General features: G+C 36.1%; 1 protein-coding gene across 5 annotated transcripts in view; it reads right to left on the bottom strand.

Moving 5' to 3' along the window:
- LOC120541024 (myoferlin-like) overlaps positions 1 to 21,230 on the bottom strand; it is a 152,689-nt gene that overhangs the window by 10,561 nt on the left and 120,898 nt on the right. For 2 of the 5 annotated variants that reach the window (XM_039772264.1, XM_039772284.1), the window contains 13 exons: positions 19,329 to 19,490; positions 18,935 to 19,100; positions 17,211 to 17,281; positions 16,243 to 16,281; positions 15,813 to 15,872; positions 13,714 to 13,725; positions 11,722 to 11,820; positions 8,961 to 9,089; positions 5,671 to 5,826; positions 5,312 to 5,403; positions 5,044 to 5,214; positions 3,172 to 3,320; positions 1,787 to 1,926 (listed from right to left, as the gene is read on the bottom strand). In XM_039772264.1, the coding sequence (XP_039628198.1) occupies positions 1,787 to 1,926; positions 3,172 to 3,320; positions 5,044 to 5,214; positions 5,312 to 5,403; positions 5,671 to 5,826; positions 8,961 to 9,089; positions 11,722 to 11,820; positions 13,714 to 13,725; positions 15,813 to 15,872; positions 16,243 to 16,281; positions 17,211 to 17,281; positions 18,935 to 19,100; positions 19,329 to 19,490 (1,446 nt within the window). The remainder of the gene's footprint in view (positions 1 to 1,786; positions 1,927 to 3,171; positions 3,321 to 5,043; positions 5,215 to 5,311; positions 5,404 to 5,670; positions 5,827 to 8,960; positions 9,090 to 11,721; positions 11,821 to 13,713; positions 13,726 to 15,812; positions 15,873 to 16,242; positions 16,282 to 17,210; positions 17,282 to 18,934; positions 19,101 to 19,328; positions 19,491 to 21,230) is intronic. The other 3 variants (XM_039772294.1, XM_039772274.1, XM_039772303.1) reach the window with 3 other exon arrangements.

Here is a 21,230-nt window from a genome sequence, read left to right as displayed (position 1 = left end):
TAATGAACAAGATAGAAAACTCAAAGTGACTTCTGTGCATTATTTACTCTAATTTTGATTTAATTGAACAATTAAAATTATTGTGGTGGTCTTTACTACTGCTGATCACTCAACACCTCTTCTGCTTTTAAACTGCAGCTATTCTGACATTTGAAAGGTCTGTAGTGACTACTGATGAGATAGTGATTTGTGCAAGATAGCAAGATTGAATTTGCAGTAAAGGTTAGACTCGATCTACAAACAATTTTACAAAACTGTGGCTTTTCGTGGCCAACGACATTTTTGTAAGTGATATAGGAAGAAAGGTGCTTAGTTCCACATGCACACAATATCCCCATCCCCACCCTATAATCCCATTTTAATAGATACTAATTATTGAAACAGTGCTAGCTAGAGATATCCCCAGTTAGTCCTTTTCCCTCCCACTATACTACCTGCGTACTTGCATTACTGTCCAGTGGAGCACTTGGGTAAACCAGATGTCACCTGTCAGGGTCATACAACACCATGAGAGGCAAACTGAAAGGGAATAGGGCTGCTTGGGTCCATGTGGTGCTATCAGCAGGTGACATGATACTGGACCCTCTGCCCAAAAATGAAGTTTGAATTCTGAGGGGGCGGCTATTGCCAGCAGAGGTGGGCAACCAAGTATACACACAAGCAGTGGAAGAAGGAATATTCATTGTTTTCCACCACCAAAAAGACCTTTAAAAATTCTTTTTATAGAGTTTTGCTTTGCTTTGTATGCTTACAAACTCAAAGGCAAAACAAACTTTAGCATCAATTTCAAAGAACTTCATGAAAATCAAGTGTCTGTTTCATTTATCATTAGTAATTGTTGTTTAACTTGTATAATGTTTTATATAGACTTTTAGGAGAGAGCAAAATAAATGGTTGAAAGACATACTGAGGAATGGTCATTGTTATTTTAATACTGCACACGCTAATGAGAGAAGGAATGAACATATTAACTAAAGCGCATGTTTGAAAAAAAATAAAAACTACATGGAAAAGCAATACAAAGCAAACACTGTGATCATTGTGATCTGTAGTCGTGTAGTTTGAACCAACTACCACCCACCATCTAGATGATATGTAATGTGATGTTACCTTAATTTTCTTTTCCAATAGAAAAACAAGACACAGCCTGGTTACAAATAAAGGGTTTAAGTGCAATACTGGAAAAGGGGCAGCCTTATTTCTTTGGGTTGGTTCATCACCCAGTGAGACAGGGCAGTTTTATATTTTCCTCAACATGTAAATATTGCTACTCACTCATTCATTTTTAATCCAGTCCAGTGCCAGAGCCAACAGAAGTAAAATCAGGCAAAGTTCAAGAACCAATTCCAGGCAGATACCAGTCCACTACAGCACACAAACACACACTTACCCAGACTATGCCATGTAAGAGCTGACAATTAATGAAATCTTTGGAATGTGGGAGGAAAGCTGGAACACTCAGTAGGAAAAAGCCACTCAGACAGAGGAAGAAAGTGCAGAATCCGCATAGGTTGTATCCTGATGCTACGAGACAGCTCTACTGACCACTGTTGTCTACCCAGAAATTACTAACATTTTTTTCTGATAAAAATATCACTGCAAAACCTATTACATTCATAAATGGCTATGCATCATTTAAAACAAGAAAAAATAGTTAAACTGGATGTCTTCTTTCTCTGAATATATTCCATTTTATACAGTAAGTGGTAACTGAAGCACCTACCAAAACACCTTCATTTACCAATAACATTGCATGCCTATTTATTATTAAAATAACCCTCCTTACTTGGGACAGTGTAGGTTGGAATGAGCTATAAAGTGTCCTGGTCTCAACATGCTCAGGAACCAGCCGCTTTGTTCTCAGGACATGGAGGGCAAGACGTTCATTTGGTGGGCCCAGGTGTTCGTGAAGAATTTTATTGGCTTCTGTACATGAAACACAATAAAACATAATACTGAGAGGGAGAGCAATATACACACTGTCACGCATGATCGTCTTCCAGGTTAAAATGAGGTAAACAATACCACTCTGGTGCAAGAGGGGGCGCTGTCGCTAATAGTTTCTTCTTTTTCTCCCACATAACCAACAAGACAACCAGTGGGGGCACCCAAACCCAACTGTGATGCCAAGAGCTGACCTTGTCCCTTTCCAGTCAGGACACCATAAAAATGCATTATCCTAGGAAGTGGTATCTCACTCACGACCAGTACTTGATAGCATGCAAGTTTCACAGCGCGATACAAGATCAAAAGAAAAATGCAGAGAACTCTGTGTGGGCTGATTTACTGATCAGTCATTTGCTTTTCTTTTTGATCTAACTAAATGGGGCAATCCGGTAATTACCCCAGTGATTCTTATGGTTTACTCTGTTTCCCTACCGCCAGTCATAACATTTGTTGTTTTCTTAAAACTATGAAGGGACATATGTAACTATTTTTATGAACAAGATATTAAGTGACTGGTAAAATGGCAGTTATGCTGTAACAGTCATCAAAATTCTGAAAACAACAAGGAAAGTACAGAGTTTTAGAAGATAAATGAAAAAATGTCTTACAAACAGAACAATACACTCAAAGGAATAATCTGCAATATTTTTACGTAAACCCACCATCATAATATTCTCAATCCAATCCACTCAATCCATTTCAGGTATGATGAAGGTCAGAGCCCATCCTGGCAAAACTGAGCATAAGTAAGGGAAAAAAAAAAACCTTGGACAAAGTTCCAGTCTTTTGCAGGACACACCCACTTACACACCCAAACTCACTGTGGGCCAATTAGAAACTGCCGATCAGTCTGATTTGCAAGTCTTCAAAGATGAGAAACTGGAGGAACCGAGGAAGCCCAGGCATGGTAAGTAGGTGCAGACTCCACACTGATAACAGGCACAGGACTAAACGCTGGATATGTGATGCTGCAATGCTACCTAGTGCACAACTATGCTACCCTACCACTGTCATGCAGGATGGAAATTTATAAGTGAATAGTGGTTTGAATTTTCTAAATCACTGTCATAATATGAAGATTTTTTGTAAAAAATGTCATGTTTCTGCACAATCTTAACAACATGTGTAGGGTTTGTTATTCAATTAATTTTTGACATTCTGAAACCAAATCCCACTGTTCTTATACAGCAGAGTGATGTAATTTGTTCTAACTGTACTACTTACCAAACTCATCCAGTGTGTAGTCACGTCCTCCAAAAGACAACATTTTACCATTGTCAGATTCAACTGGAGGAGATTGGCCTTTTAGCCGGGCATAATTCTGTAAAATCTGGGATGGTTTGAGTTGGTCCCTCCACTGGTTCAACCCAGAGCTGTGAATAAAAGTAATGTAATAGGGTGACTAAAAAATACATTTAGTGTGTGAAAACCTCAATGAGGAAGAAACCCAACTAGTGTCTTCATCATCCAATCACCATTTTTGACAAGAGTGAGCAACTACTTTTGGACTACATGCTACCGAATGTACAGTATCCTTAATATGCGAGCAGAGAAAGTAGTTCAGTCGGCAAGGATAACTGCTAACAGAAACAAATTCTGCCTTTCACAATTTGAAGGCTCCTTCCAGCTACAACAATGTATTCACAAAATACATGCAAATGGAATAAACTCTCCAAATAATTTTTGAAAAAGGCTTTGATTACTTACTGAGCAATATTCTGTCCATTATTTTTGTGTTCACTGCTCTCTACTGAAAAAAGCTTAAAAGTATTACTTTGCCTATATGTTTTGGATCAACATATCCAGTCCAATTTAAAACAAATGCTTTATAAGTGCTCAAGTAAAGTCAGCTTTCTTTTTTTCACATTCTGCTTTGCCAAAAATGACGGAGGGCCAGAGCCATTACCTGGCCGGGATGCCAGCTGGGTGGAAGGACCAAAGAATACAATACAATACAATACAGTTTATTTTTGTATAGCCCAAAATCACACAGGAAGTGCCGCAATAGGCTTTAACAGGCCCTTCCTCTTGACAGCCCCCCAGCCGTGACTCTCTGAGAAGAAAAGGAAAAAGTCCCCAAAAAAAAAAAAACCTTGTAGGGAAAAATGGAAGAAACCTTGGGAAAGGCAGTTCAAAGAAGAGACCACTTTAGGGATATTACCTTTACCAAGACACTAGGGGGCAGCCCAGCTCCACACCCCGGTTGCTACAGCCCAACAGATGCCCAAAGGGCATGTAGGGAGTTGCAGTTTGGAGCAGCCCTGTTGGGCTCCATGGGCGCCACCAAGGGGGTGTTGCAGGTACAGCTGAGCCCTTTGTGGCACCACTTCTGCCACGGCCAGAAGAAGGTCAAGAAACACCTGGAGCACTTCTGGGTGCACTATAAAAGGAGCTGCCTCACTACTAGTCAGAGAGCCAAATGTGGAGAACAAACTTGTGAGGACTAGAGGTGGTGAAGAAGAAAGAAAGAAAGAAAGAAAGAAAGAAGGGCTGTGTTGTACTTGGTGCTTAATACTGAGCTATGAAGTGGGGAGTAACAGAAAATGCTTGTCCACTGAAGTATAAAAAGTGTGCTCTGTTGAACTTGTGTCTCAGCTTGTCTGTGTCGGGGTTGGGGGAGCTGTATGCCCCCTGGTGGTCCACAACTATCATTACAAAACATTAAACAGTATTAAATAAGGAACAGTAAAAATGCCCTATTATTGATTTTGTATAGGAAGTTATTTCAAATTAAAACCATATAATGATCAAAAAGCATCAGGATCTAGTGTTAGAGAGGAACCAACAATGAACAGAATGCCTGACTGTTGCAGGACACAATCACATTCACTTGTACGGGTCAGTTCTGAGCCAGCGTTTACCTTAAAAGTCATATCTTCAAGATATATTTAGGTCATATCTAAAAGTACAAAAGCCCCTTTTTTCTGATTGTGAGTGGGGCTGGACCCAGAAGACAACAGCACTGAGTGTTCTGCTAAAAATCAAGACAAAATTGTGCTTTATCAGCTTTATCGTTGTCAGCATCATTTGTGGGTATATACTTTCTCTGCTGTCTGCCAAGTGAAATATACAAATTTAATTCAAATAAATACTTACATGCAATAACTTTGCTGCAAGCCACACTGTGACCCAAAGCGGGAAAGCAGACGATTCTCCAAATCTATCACGGTGTCACCAACTTTCTCATCTTTGGTCATCATGTCATAGTCATAAACTGAAATCTTTAAGTCTTTCTCTTGTGGGATGAAGCAAGTAAGTTCATACATTCTTAAAATACACAAAGAAAGCAAATTTTAAATGTGATACATTTTAATTCACAAAACTATACAGTGTACAAGGTAGTATACAAAAGGTCATATGTTACCTTCCAAACATGGGATTTAATGTATTTGGAATGTAATGATCTCTATCTTCTATCACCTTCTTACCCAAACTTATTTTGATGTAAGGGTCACACTGTGAATATTAAAAAAATTGTTATGATGTTGAAAATGCTGTCAAAATAAAGCTTAAGTCACCTTTAAGCAATAAGTTATACACAGCTAAATATTGGTACTAACCACATTAGGCCCGTATTATAGACAAAGTTCATTAACGGATACATTTTTTTAATATTAAAGTTTTTGACAGAGTAGTTTCAAAAAAGGAGGTACTTCTTAAAAAAAAAAAAAAGTGCAAACCACACACAGGTGAGATCATCAAACAATGCTTCACTAAACTCACCAGACCATTGTTGTCTTTAGGCTGTAGATCTATGCCTCGGACAATGTAGATCCTGACAATACATTCCTGCGGTCCGCTCTCAGGTAACTCTCTGAATTGGCGAGGGGGTGCTGGAACACTAGGGTCATCTGATAAGGGGTATATACTGAATGAACCCTAAAGGTTAAAGTAATGGAAACATTAGTACACATTAGAAATACAAAAATATATTAAGCAGCCAACATTAAATTATGTTTTATATCTCTCTATTATATGAAAAATCCTGGGATGAGACAAGACTTTTTAGCCTGGGACAAGACAAGACTTTTTCAGAAAGATAATTTCATGTCCCATGAGACGAGACTTTAACCAAGCCCGGGGCCGGAAAAAAAAGACAAACAGTAGATGACAAAGTAGAACGCCGTAAAGAGGTTCAAAAATGTTGGTGCGATACACATGCAGAGCAGGTTAGAGATAATGAAAGTACTAAAATTCGAAAGTCTCAAAAAAATGATAGTAATGATCACATTAGTGCAAACAAATGGAAATTATTACTCGGTGAAATAACGGAACAGTGAAAAGAGATTGAATATAAGAACATAGGAGATATGACAGAAGTACTGTATGTAGATATTGTTAGGTTTTAAACTTTAAGTCAGAGACGTGTAGATCATCTAATTTGTGTTGCCATCAGGGAAAAGTAGTGTTTCTTCCCAATGAAGAAGCGTATCCGCGAGATTTGTTGTTTGGTGAAAGTGAAAAAGTGCAAAGTGGCTGGCGCTTAGCGTAGGCCGGGGGATTGATGAGCGAAGCCCCCTAGTATGAATTGTATTTCTCTTCTGGAAGAATACCTTACTACTAAAACACTAAAAAACTGATTAAAGGTAATAGCAAGAATTTTTCAGCCTTGTAATATATTTTCAAATACAGTACCATGATTCAAAACAATCACTTAAAAAAGTATCATATATCCAATATAACAGTGTTATAACATCATCATTTAACCTTCATGCATCTTTCTAATTTTTTATTTTTAATTTTCTCTTGAAATGTTAAAAATTGCACAAATTGTTACACACATATATATCCTTTGTGAGTTATCATGGTCTAATTCAGTGTTTCCCAAACTCGGTCCTGGGGAACCCCTGTGGCTGCAGGTTTTTGTTCCAACCAGCTTCTGTTTTTAATTTAACTCCTGGGCTAATTAATAAGATACAACAAAGGGGGAAAAACTGCACAGAGAAACGGCAAAGTATAATGAAATCAACAAAAGAGACTCATAAACTTATGTCTTATAAATGTAAAAATCATACTGCTGTGCTTTTCTGAATGTAGAATAAAAGAAAAATAATACCAGCTAATTAAATGAGATCAGTGTTATCAGGTGTTGTCACTGATTAGGAATCTGGTTGGACCAAAAACCTGCAGCCACAGGGGGTCTCCAGGACTGAGGTTGGGAAACACTGGTCTAATCTGAGTGTGTGATATTTCTTACTGTGCTTTGATGCGGAAAATTTGGCTGATTTTTTTTTTTTTTTATCAAACTAAAAGGTCCAGTTTCCTTGATAAACCAATATAGTCAGTGTATAGAATATACTTTGGTTGGGCTATAACTACAGGTGCTTTAAACAGGAAGTCTATGAATCATTTCATAGGTCCCACAAATTCTGAAAATGCCCTTGTTTAAACAGGCATCAACACTGTATGTTTTATTAAGGTAGCCATTTAAAAGAAGAGAATGCTACCAGTTTAAAATGACCTGAAGCATACCAGGTAGGTTAAAAGTAGGTGAAAGTAACTGTGTGCTGAAAAAAAATAAATACAATTGAAAGGATAACTTTTCACCTATTGTTACCTTTCTGATGAAAACTCAAGAGGCTGAAATTCTTGATTTCTAAAATTCTAGATTTTTTTCAATCTAGAACTATCTTTTAGTCTTTGATATTCTTTTTTTAGGAGTACACTCATGCAGCTGCACACAATATCTAAAAATGAGAACATACACTGATCAGCCACAACGTTAAAACCACCGGCCTAATATTGTATAAGTCCCCCTCTTGCTGTTAAAAAAGCCACAAGTCCCCTGCAGGCATCCTGTAGTATCTGGCACCAAGATGTTTGCAGAAGATGTTTTAAATCCTTTTAGCTGTGAGGTGGGTCATCCATTGATTGGATTTGTTTTTCCAGTACATCCCATAGATGCTCAACTAGATTAAGATCTGGTGAATTAAGAGGCCAAGTTACAGACTCTTTGTCATATTCCTCAAACCATTCCTGAACTACTTCTACAATGTAGCAGGATGCATTATACTGACTTAAAAAGGCCATTGGCATCAAGTAATTCCATTGCTATGAAGGTGTGTATTTGGTGTGCCACAATCTTTAGGCAGGTGGTTTGTGTCAAAGTAACATCCACATGACTATCAAGACCCTAAGTTTCCAAGCAGAACATCGTCCAGAGCATCACAAGTAAACGATGCACATGCACCCCACTGTCCACATGATGTAAAAGAAAATGTGATTCATCAGACCAGCCACTTTCTTTCATTGCTCCATGGTCCAGTTCTGATGCAATGTGAATAGGAATCAGCATGGGCATACTGACCCCATACATTACAAGCTGCAATGTACTGTGTGATCTGACACCTTTCTCTCATTTCCAGCATTAAGGTTTTCAGCAATTTGTGCTACAGTAGCTCTTGTGTAGGATTGGACCAGACAGGCTAGCCTTCGCTACTCATCAACATTAATGAGACTTGGGTGCCCGTAACCCTGTTGCTGTTTCACCAGATATCCGTTCTTGGACAACCTTTTGTAAGCAATAACTTTTGCATATGAGAACAGCCCACAAGACCTGCCATTTTAGAAGTGCTCTGACCCTGGGATCTAGACATCACAATTTGGCCATTGTCAAACTTGCTTAAATCCTTACGCTTGCCATTTTTTTTCTTCTTATAACACATCACTTGCTGCCTAGTACATCCTATCCCTTAACAGGTGTCATTGAAATGTGATACCAATATTACTCATTTCACCTGAAACAGGTTTTAATGTTGTGGCTGATCAATGTAAGCTGGGCTGATACAATTCAAAATCTAGTGTCTCTTTCTTTGAAATATTCGTTCTGGTCACAGTTAGTACTGTGCGAAGGCATTACATTGTAGTCATAACAGTGTTTTTTTACTTGAACTACCTATTGAAATAAGGATTGTATTTATTAGGCTAACAAACTAATTAAAAACTTTCACGGAAAGGAGTCATTCTTATCCTACTAGAATACTAAGGTGGTCTTTTAAGTAAAACTTTCTTACCTTAAATTCTCCCACGACTGATGGATCATCCTCGTCTTCATCAGCTTTACCTCTATAGAGTTTGAAGGTATCACAAAAGTCAGTTAGCCCCTTGAATTCTGTAATATCTTCCAGCTCATCATCATAGACCTAGAAGGGCAACCAAATATTTTCAATTTAAAATATCTCACTAGATGTATTCTATCTTTTATCAATTCCATTGACATTGTAAAGTGCACTTACAGTAAGTTCCATACATTTTAGTGAAGATTATATAATTACTGAAGTAATTTGGGTGATGATTATCAAATGCTTTGAATGCATCTAATTCTGAATAAGTTATTTAGAAAGTCTTGATAAATATGCTTAGGGAGATAAACATACATAAGATGTTGATTCTGAAAACCTGGCACAGATTTTTAAAATTAAAGTGAGAACTGGCCCTATTCTACTGAGACCTGGTCAAATAAATGATGTTCTTTGGTGATGTTATGGTAGTTTACCTGCATGTGATTTCATACCAAATATAGATTTGGCCATGGGAGAGACACAAACAATCACACAGAAGCAGGATTAATTTCCAAAATTAGCTAACAAGGAAGGAAAAAGAATGAATCTAAACACATGGAAAACAAGAGCATTCAATTCTAATGATACAAATTAAAATCGGAAACACTGAGGAGGATGTGGAAGTGGTGCAGAGCTACAAATATCTGAGGGTTCACATAAACAACCAACTGGACTGGTTTGACAACACAGTGGTGCTGAACAAGAAGGACTGGAGCAGATTGTACTTGTTAAGGAGACCCTGTTCTTTTGATGTATGCAGAAAGCTGCTGGAAATTTTCCCCCAGTCCATAGTAGCCAATGTGGTGTTCTACGCTGCAGTCTCCTGGGAAAGCAACTTGAGCTCAAAAGACAGACAATGCCTGAACAAACCTATCAGCAAAGCCTGCTCCATCACAGGGCTAACTCTAGATACACTGGAAGCTGTTATGGAAAAAGAGGATTGCGGCAACTTTGGATGCCATCCTGAGAAATCCCCTCTAGGAGGTGCTCTCTTGGAGCACATTTAGCCACAGGTTTATTCCACCATGGTGTGCTAAGAAGAGGCTCTGGGGGTCTTTTCTGCCCACTGCTATCAGGCAATTTATTGTTAAGTTCACTTTGAAAGATCTAAACAATATGTATTTATTTATATTTATTTATTTATGAACTGATTGGCTGTATTATTTGTCCTTTGAGTCTTTATCCTTGTTTTTTATGTTTCTGCTGCTGTATGCATCTTAATTTCTCCATAGGATTAATAAAGTTTATCTAATCAAATCGTCTTATTCAACAAACAACAAAAAAAAAATCCATAGTTCAAAAACTAAACAACAAACAATAATCTGAGATCAGAACCATAGAGAAAGGAAAACCTGCAATAACCAATAAACCTGATATTTGAAAAAGGGCTTATAATACAGCCAAACAACTGAGGCTAACTTGGTCATTTTGTTACACTCATATGCTCCCAGACAGATGGCAATTCTGTGTTGTCGAGTCGAAAATACCACAGGAATTCTCAACAAACTCAGAACTACAACTCTAACAGTTTGAAAGAAAATAACTACCCCAACTGTCTGAGTTGTGATGTAACGCTGATCGTTCACCTCATCAGTTGTTTAAAATAAAACATATAACCTGGTCACTCAAATTTCACTTTTCTGCTCAAAATGCACTTGGAGTGAAGTCATACATATTCAATGCATTTATTTCCCTCTTTCAATAAACATTATCATTTATTATTTTTGTAGACCAAGTTACAAATCAACAGCAACCTCTCATTTTTAAGAACACTCCAACCGGAATTCCACGTGAACTCTGCATTGAAATGGGAAGGTGAAGTGTCATAATTCGAAGCTAAAATAATCCGAGAGCACATGAACGCAGCATTTCTTTTGCTGCTCAGGTGATTCAATTATGATAAACGCTGTCAATATTCAGGGCAGAAAAAGCCCCCAATTCTCCAATCTTAGTAGGAAGGTGCAAAGACTTAACAGATAATTAACAAATAATTAAGAAAAGCAACATAGTTTAAAAGTAAAAGCAAGATTGAGCTCAAACAGTAAGGTTTAACAATAATTAAAAGGTAGATAGAATATGCAGATAAGTAAATATAGAAAGGCTTATGAGGAAAACAATGTAAATAATCGGGTTAATACTAACAAAAGCATTTCTAGAAGCATCCTTTGCAGTATTATTATCCATCGCAGACGTGTGTATTTTTGGGATTACCGTACTTAAGACCTTAAGCTACAGCAACAACTCCCTGACTCTGACAGAGACAATCTGTAGCTTCAACCATTTTTTTCCACCTAAAGCCAATTAATGCTTTCTGCAAGTACTTATTCACTTCTGCTGTTAGTCTGTACAGTTGGAAATATACCACAGTGTGATCTTATTTATTAAGAAATGTAAAAAAAGTGTATGTGTTATAGAAGTGTATTCATCAGTTACCCTGAACATATTTTTCATTATATGGTTGGTGTTTTTTTTTTTTTTTATTTAAAGCAGCTGCTTCATCCTGCTGCTCTGTACATTACACATTACATTACTATGATTACGTAACTTGTTAATTAATATTAATAATCAATACCTTGTAACAAATAACAAACAAGAACTAAGGGGATATAATGAATACATATCTTGTTAAATTAGCATACATTTTATGCACTTGCACAATGAAATAGTTCAGAACCTTTGAAAATACTGTAGACTATTTTAAAGATACTTTTACCTTCAGTGTGTCATAACCCTTCTGGATGTACTGTCCACATTTTTCAATTTCCCCAATTGAGGAGTAAAATTTGCTCCACCAATCAACTGTTTCTCTTTCCTGAAAAAAATGAAAGACGTTTCAAAGCATACTCAAAGGATAAGTTTACAGTAAAAATTAAAGTATACCCCAACAGAGTAGCTGAAGACAAAACAAAAGAGTTTCCCTGTTCCCTGGTCTGTATTTGTTTAATTACCATATTAAGGCAATACTCCTGATCACACATAAATTGGGGATCACTTGAATAATAATATAGGCTTACTGTAGTTCACATTGTGGGTGTTAAATTGGATAAGCATTCTGCTGTGTGTCCAGAGTGCACACAGTAAAGAGTTTTTACAGCATTAGAACAATCTGGACAAGGACAGGCCATTCAGCTCACCAAGTTCATCAATCCTCACCCCCCACCCAGTTACTCACAACATATTCATATGTCTAAGGTTTTCTATATGAAGAAAAAACATCTATTTATGCCAAAAGTATTCTTGAGCAGTTCAATCTTTAGCTCATTTAAAGAGTCTATTGTATTATTTGAAAATAACTCAAAGCAAGGTAGTGTCAGTATTTCCAAGGGTATAAATTGTGGCCAGTTCATGCTCTAAATGGTGGACTTTGAATTTTCTCACTGTATTTGCATACATTTTCTACAGGTTTTGATGAAACCATTTAACCTTGTGTAAAGGAGTGAAATTTTGTGAGTATGTGTGTATAAGTCTACCCAGCAAAGGACAGGCATCTGGTCCAAGATTGGTTCTTGCTATGCCTGATGCTGCTAGACGAGTTAATTATTCCCTACGACCCTGTAAAGGCACTGTCACATTACACGAATATTCTGTTAATTTTTCAGATGTAGCCTTAATTTATATAATCTTTTAAAGTCGGAGGCAGCTTGTGGCACACTTCCATGAAGTCAACTGCCTGATGTGACAACCCAGCGATTTTCTTCAACTACTCTGTGACTCTCTCTGCTAAAATCACACTCTTTAGTCTTATGGTGGGCTCTGTGTACACCAATCTGAAGGTACAATGTGTAGATGGTAGCAATGTGGAATAAGGAACACAGGAGACCTCACAAACAGAAGAGAGGCTTGTCTATCTGTTTAGATCTGTTTGTCTATGTCTCCTGTTTTATATACCATTACAGAAAGGATAAACAAATAAAGAGGGCCAAGACTCCTGCTGAATGTTTCACAGCTTTTAACACTTTAAACAGCACTGGCTCCATCAGGCGGCACTCTATTGGCTATCAGAAAAATGTCAGTAAATGTGATATGGTTTTAAATTGACATGGTCCATTGCAGAGATCAGCATCTCTGGAGAGCAAATCTGACATACTCCATGGCTAGAAGTCCCGTAATGTGACATAGGCTTATGTGAGCAAATGGATTTGTATCTTTTTCTTCTATTTAACACTTAAAACACTTCATTTTGATCTGGCTGATGCACATTTATGTTGAATAGACTGAGGTTGAATCTTAAAGCACTTACACATTGTATTTGATACTGTTAATCCTGGCATTTAATAATTAGCTAATAGTTAATACTGACATTTAATTGTCAGAGAGTCAGAGGTTGGGAGCATGTGCTGATTACAATGGGTGACACCTCAGCACCACACTGGAACAGTATTTTACAGTGGTTGGAGTGCCAATCCTGCCACCAACCTCCGAGTTTTCCCTGCATGTTGGAGGACCTGTTTGTAGGGCTGGATGCAGGTTAACAATATACCCAGGACGTCTAATACACAGCACTTTATTTCAGAGACAATCAAATACAAGGTTTCCTTCATTGTTACTACAAATCAGCTACCTCTGCTACTACATCAGAAAACATAACAAAGATGATTTCATTAAATTAAATACTTTGCAAATATGCTGTACCTCATTTTTTACTTTTTTTTATTATAGTTTTGGAAAATAATAGACTATTGAGTAGATAATAGGGACAGCTTACCAATTCCGCTTTCTTTTGTAATGGTTTATTTTTTGATTCCACAAGAATAGGCCATAAAAAAGAAAATAATAAATTAGTAATAAGACAATTGAATGAGATGCTTATTTTGATCAAAATAACTCCAGCAGTAAGTCACAAGTTCAGAGACTCATCTCTTTAATTATAGCTATTTCTCATTGTAGTCAACACACATGTCAATAAGGCTTAACTGATATATACCCATATATCAGTTACTAGATTTAAAAAATAAATCCATACCTAATAAATCATTTAATGCTGATATTAGTATACCTGAATTATGTTTATATACCCCCAAACTAACACTGCTCCCCCTACAAAGTATGGATCTATTCTCTGAGCTTGTGACGTTCTGTGTACTGATTCACTTAAAAAGAAGTTTAACATGTGAGTACAGGAGAAATGAACATAAAAGCGATCTGTCAATTTGGACAGGACAGGAAAGTTAGTGTGCGACTCTCCGCTGATATTAACAATAAACTTCAGGGCCACATAGAACTGGAATATTCTACGCATTACATACCTTCTTCTACAAACATAACAATTCTTTGATATATGACACAATGATACATTTTTATAGGGATGGGAGAGGCAATATCAGTCAGAAACTAATGTCCACATCAACATTAAGAAAACAGGAAACACAGTAGAAATGTCACCATAGTTCCTCCTGGAGGAACCAGTGAGAATACATTTCAAACATTCATTCTTTAAATAATGTTGAATTACCAGGCAAGTGCAGTAGGCACATAAAATACTGCATTTATCAGAAAGATCTAAATGAGGCTTTTTCTCATTAAACCTTGTCAGCCTTTTTTCTCTCCAAAAATGTCAAAGCTATTGTCAAAGGAGGTATGTAATAGAAGTTTGTCCCATCAAACTTTTTCCAATAGAATATCCGGTGTATTGTTAGCATAGAAATGGATGTGTTAATAGACAGGTCCTCCCCATTATTTTTTGCTGTGAGGGATATGTTTATATTTTCATTACTTTATTAAACCAGTTAGTAAACAATGTTGAAAAAGCTGAGTGGAACATTAAGCAGCAGTTTTCATAAAGAAGACCACCACTGTAAAATAGGACAAAAATATAATAGTTTACATGCAAATATCACTTTCACAAACTATCAAAACAAAGCTGATAAAAGAATAGCTTTTAGAAACTAGGGACATGAAAACCCCTGAGGTTTATTTTATCCACACGCTCATGGAACTGCACATTTTTAAGTCACCATGTACTATAAGTATCACTCAGAACACACTCCGATGGCTGACAGGATGCAATGCACTAACAGATTAATTTGAAGAATACAGTGGACAATTTTATCAATTTCTTTTTGCATTTTTCTTAGCCCTAAATGTATTTTTCACTTATTTTAAAAGTGAATCTGTTGTTTTTGTTATATAAAAAAATCTTACAGAAAATTTGAAAATAACAGTAATTTTAGTGTCTGGTTATATGAGGAAAAGCTCCTTTGTTCTCTATAAGCATTGCATTAATTTTACTATAGAGAATTTTAAAGAAAAGCATCAACATGCTAAATTTTTCAATGGAAATGGTGAATTCTAAATAAAAATATAATATGAATCTATATCTAAGTCAAAAATGGCTGTGTTTTTTTTTTGGTACACTGTATTAATCCCTGAGGGGAGATTGTCTTGCTTATATAACTCTACATTCACACATGTATATACGGACTTAAGTATATAAACAAGATCCTCTTACAGCAAAAGATCTAGTAATAAATTTAAACCAACATCTTTTCCAAAAGATACCCACACAGTAATGCTTTTTTTGATTTGTCTTGGTTTCAAACACATATAACGTTTTTTCCAATAAACTACTGCATCAAAGAGGGTAAATGCTTTTTGTTTATTTTACAAAGGGAGGGTTTGGAAAGAAGGACAATAGAAATTAAATAAGGAAAAAAAAAAGATATTATAATTCATTTTTTTAAAAATTGATTGGTTTTAGTGCCAGAAAAAATAAATCACAAGATCTAATCATCTTTCAGTCCAAAATCTCTCCAGAAGCCGAAGCCCGTTGGGGTAATAAAAGCCCTTTCAGTAAGTCATACGTACAAGTATCGCAGTTTGCTGAGTGCTCAGTTTGCTGAGAGCTGTTGACATACCGTATACAAACTGAAATTCAGAACATGAGTGGTGAGGGAATGAGCAAAATCCTCCCACATAAAATGAAAATAACTACTTACAATGTTAAGCTTTAACCAGTCTAAATGGAGATCATAGAATAAGAGAATATAAAATAAAACACTGTTAGGACTTGTTTGGTGGGTTCAGTGTTTTTGGTGATTCCTTTTGAAAGGTTTGCCTTATTTTACCATCCTAGAAGCATGCAAATGAGTTGCCTGCCACACAACTAAATATTGTATAAAATGGCACACACATTAAATGATTGCAAAACAGAAAAATGCAGCTTAAGCAAAATAAACGTGTCATTAGCCATAGCAAATACACCCTGGGCTGCGTGAATAATACAAATAGAAATTACGTGCTCCGAGTCACATGGTGCAGAATCCAGATGGTAAATCTACTTAAAACACAAACAGTGGAAATCCTTAAAGACAGGATGTGATCAGACTACAGTGTGTGTACTTCAGTTGTACTGCAGTATAATTTATATAAATCATTTAGCACAAATACTCCACAGACAGAATATGTGCGAAGAACTGAAATGAAGTTAGGAAAAAAAGCCAATGACCACTTGAAAACCAACAAAAAAAGCCTTCAAAATCATACTAGGTTACGAAGTAGAAGCACAATAGCTTTGATTTCAGAGTCTGATTGGTTTTAATTTACAAAAAGGTTTTAATTTACAAAAATCAACAAGAAAGCAATTAGCCATGGAATGAAGTGTTTTACTGTAGATTGCATTTCAACTGTTTGCATTATTTTTCGCCTGGGGATTAACTGTAAGACTACATAGTCAAACAACCCTTAGTGAGAAGTTTGCATGTTCTCTGTGTGATGATGTTGGCTCAAAAAATGAATCGCTACATTTTGTAGTTGGTGCAGAAATTCCAAATGGTTATTTTTTTATTTCATATTCAATTAATGTTTAACATTACTAAAATATATTTGTAGTTATTTATTCTTAGATGTGTAATGTACACAGCTATATAATTCACTTAAACAATTGCATCCTTCAGTTTAATTTTATTGTGTGTTTGGTATATAGGAGAATGTAGAAACTTGTTCAATTAACAAAAGCATTTAATTAATGAATGACTAAAAAACGAAATTGACGTTAGCAAACGGTTACTTTTTGAGTGAGTACAATTTGCAGTGTGTCCAGTTGTTCAATATAGTATTTGAATGCAGGGTTGGCAATGTTAGTAAAAGCAGAATGCAAGTGAAAAATGTTGCAAGATTAAAGAAAGCTTTCAAAACACACAAACGGTAAATTAATATGTGGGTTAGAATAATGGAAAAATTATGGACTCTACTCTAGCAGTGTACCTGGGCTTCAAGCAAGGGCCTCTTATCCTCCATGTCAATGACAACATCTCTGGGGGCAGACATCAAGGCAACTGCAAAAAGATAACAAATACAACTTTGAATTAACTTCCAGGACTTGATTAAAAACTTACAATGAAGCCGCACAATGTAAAACAAAATTTTATTTGTACTGAAATCTGAGCTCATGACATCACTCATTTCATGTTCATTTGTAACAAGGGTAAGGAAAACATGCTTGTTCCCAGAAACCCTCTCCAGCTCCTCCCTGGGCAGTCATGAAATATCATGTCACCAGCATGCCCTCAATCCAATTCCCAGTCTCCTTCCAACAAGCTGTGCCTGTCAAAGTACCTTTGGGAGATACTCAAGGTGTACCGTCTTTAGATGCTCAATTGGCTCATTCTCCAACTTGAGTAATAGGGTCTACTCTGACATTATATGGGGTTATTATTCCTCTTACCATATTTTAAAGGAGGAACCTGATAATGCAGCAGAGGATCTACTACATTGAGAGCTGCTTCTTAATATTCAGCTTTTGCCACAATACTGTTTAGCATGATACTTGTAGTAGCCTGGACACTACCTCAATACATCGGCGATTTTGACTTTTTCTTTTGCTCATTCAAGTTACTTAAACTTCTCCCCTTGGTTTAGCTGCCCCATTGCCCCCCTATTAACTGCAAACAACAAACTATCCCCTTCTGAGAAAGAAACACATTCTTTCATTTGATTATGCGAAGTATCACTCCACACTGAAGTCTAACAGTTACAACATCATCATCAAAGAGCACAGGACAACATCATAACCAGAGCAGTGTCATATCTAGACCATACACAGAAATTCTTCAGTGAGGATTCAAAAATGGAGGCCAGCCATCTCAGGTACTGGCCCCAATTCCATATAACACTGAACTAAGATACATTAAGTGTATCATTTTTATCACATTCATTACCTTCTATCTACATCCAAAATCTTGTCTTCATGCAACATCTTTAACACTATGATCCCCTGAGTCATTGAAACTGCCAATAAATGATTTAAGTTAACAATAATTAGCTTTAACTTTACATGTTCAGCTACTTATTTTGAATAAATAGTTTAAAATTTCCATTTTGAAAAAGTCATGTGTGATGCTAGATGTAATAAATCCACCTTAATTAAAGGATGTCTGTCCAGTTGGCAGGTCACTGTCATTCCAAAAGTTGGAGCACCACAAACATTTTTATATAAATGCATCACATTTGTCATTCCAATAGATGGTGCATCACAAACATTAACATTGCTTTTACGAATCCCGTACCAAATGGCATATAACAGAGACATATGCATTGCATGGTGTACTGCAAACATTAACACTGACATCTGAAGTGATTGCTTAGATTTCAGCCTCTCTTAGACAGGCAGCACAGCTAGTCGCTATAATACTTTTGCAGGTTGAACCATGAAGCATTAAAAAAATGTTAATTCCGTTGAACAAAACTAAATCCTAACCTGTATATTTCTTGTATAATGATACTAAACGTTCTATAGAAGTATGGTAAAACATCATTGGATATTGCATTCAATTAACAGTACATATTCACCTCGACTCATATTAAATCTGCATTACAAGCATACAAGCATTTTAATCTTAGCTGCTCACATTATGAACACCATGAGAAGTATTTACAATAAAGCAGAACATTTACATTTTGTAGATATCGCTTGCTATTATTTTTGATACCTTTTGCAGTCATTGCAACTTCAGCCTTGGCAGTGTAAGGATCACAACGATATTCTTCTAGAGAGTCTATTGTACACTGCCCCACAATTGGTTTCCTTCCAAATGGTCGGTGATCAATCACTTTTATTACTATGGGTGGAGTGTAAATTTCCTCTTTTGGGAGAGGCTAAAATTGATTACCAACATAATAAAAAAAGAAAAGAAATTAATGCATGTTAATGAAAGCACACACAGTGGACTCTTCAAACAAATAACATGGCATACTGCACAATAGTAGTATTAGAAGCAAGGAAAGACGGGCTGTCTTAGCAGTGTCACCATTTTACAAGCTGAAACTGAAACCAAAATACTCAAAATGATATTTTCACTTGTAATGGAGTTTGAACTTCTTTACCACTTTCATGAACAAAACAGATCCAGGAAAGTTGGGATTCTTCTTAATATTTTTGATGACCTGTGAATAGACAATTTCTCCTCCACACTCTACAATGAGACTTGGTGATGAGACAGCAGCTAGCTGGTAGTTTTTCATGTTTCTCAAACCCCAAGTCAGAATCTGAAAAAGACAAGAGCGGATATTTAATAAAAAATACAATAACAAATATCACATTAAAAAAATAAACAAAAGACAATAGCATATTTAAATTTAAAGGCTGCAGGCTTTTATCATCGCCAATTTAATACTGTGGCTCCCATCTTGTGGTCCACAGTCATGTTGTTCTTTTGGTATTAAGTGTTTTGATCCTCCCTAGTTTTACCGATCTTAAAATGTATACGATAAATGGCCTTATGGCTTATACTGTAGCAGTGTTTCTTAAAGTATGTGTCATCACAAAATTGTGTAAGTAAACAGAGAGCCCGTATTGAGCCCATCCTGCTGATGTAAATGCTGCCACTCTGTCACTACAGGTGCATTTGACAAAGTATCACAAGAATAATGGTAAATGAGTTAAAGAGGAGTGAATCTGCCAGATTAACCGCAGGAATAGTACTTTGAGAAAAAAAAAAAAAAGTCAATAGTTCCATACATTTCTCCCTCCTAAGTCTGGTGTTGGTGGCAGGGTTGTATGCTAAATGCAGCTCCAGTGACCATAGAAAACTGGTTGGTGCAAAGAAGTTTTGTATTAGGTTTATAGTTCTTCTAGCAGCAATATTTTAAAGTGGTTCAATCTACCGGTAGTGCAAAGGACGTGTTTGTTGGACCATTGAGAACTATATGAATGTCAGAAAATATCACAAGGGAGACACAGGCTGTGTAACGAAGCTCTCAACAATTCAGCAAGATGTCTGTCAGTACGACTAAACAATTCACACTGGACCGTGTGCTGATTATTTATCAAGATTTATCCTATCACCTATGTAAGATACAAATAACAAACACAAATTTATTAGTAATAATTTAGCTACGTGACTCAACCTTTTATGCATTTTACTGAAATGTTAAATTAAAACTGGGATGTCAAACAATTAGCAAATTCAAAAAAACGTATTGTTAATGGTTGATATATTTTGAAAAACATCTTTAAAAAATGTCATTTAAGACAAAGTAACTATACTGACTTGATTAGTGGTCTTTGGATGTAAAAAAAGGTTGGGAACCACTGACTTAACAGCAGCAAAATTGTTGATCTCATTGGAGAAAGTGGTTATTATAACAGACTGTATTCCAAGGCCTTCTAATAGTCTAGCAGTTTTGTAAGTGATAATAACTGATAGCATCAGTGGCTACCCGTTCATTGCTGGTCCTCATATCTTAAACCATGGACTCTACAGCAATGACATCATTAACACTTACCATTTTAAAATGAGAAGGCTCAAAAATGACATTAAAATAAGCTTTATGCAAAGCAAAAACTGTAAATCAAATATATAATACATTGCTGACTAAATACAAGGTCTGATAAATAAAAATGAAAACTACAGGTTTACAAAAAAGACATTTGTTCATTTTATGGAATAATTTTCTGAAATTAAAATGTTTCTAACCCTTATAAATAAACTGCATAATAAGTCTATTTAACTATTTAAAACAAACTTTAAACAGCAAACTTTCATCATAAGTTTGCATGAATTTAATTTACTAAACAAATACTTTTGTGCAATGTAAATGGAACACATGATTTATAATCATGCTTAATAAAACACCTACTGTATAATTATGGTATGAATTATGATTTTAGTGCAAACCTTCTACAAAAGGTGTGAAGAGAACATCTTTAAGATACGAGGACATAAGGTATAAACTGCAAAACAAGCACCCCAGGCTGGAGGTTTGTCCCCCTTTAAAGTTCTTAAA

Source organism: Polypterus senegalus, chromosome 1, assembly GCF_016835505.1.
Source record: "Polypterus senegalus isolate Bchr_013 chromosome 1, ASM1683550v1, whole genome shotgun sequence".
Lineage (NCBI taxonomy): Eukaryota > Metazoa > Chordata > Cladistia > Polypteriformes > Polypteridae > Polypterus > Polypterus senegalus.
This window is presented reverse-complemented; position numbering and strand designations above follow the sequence as displayed.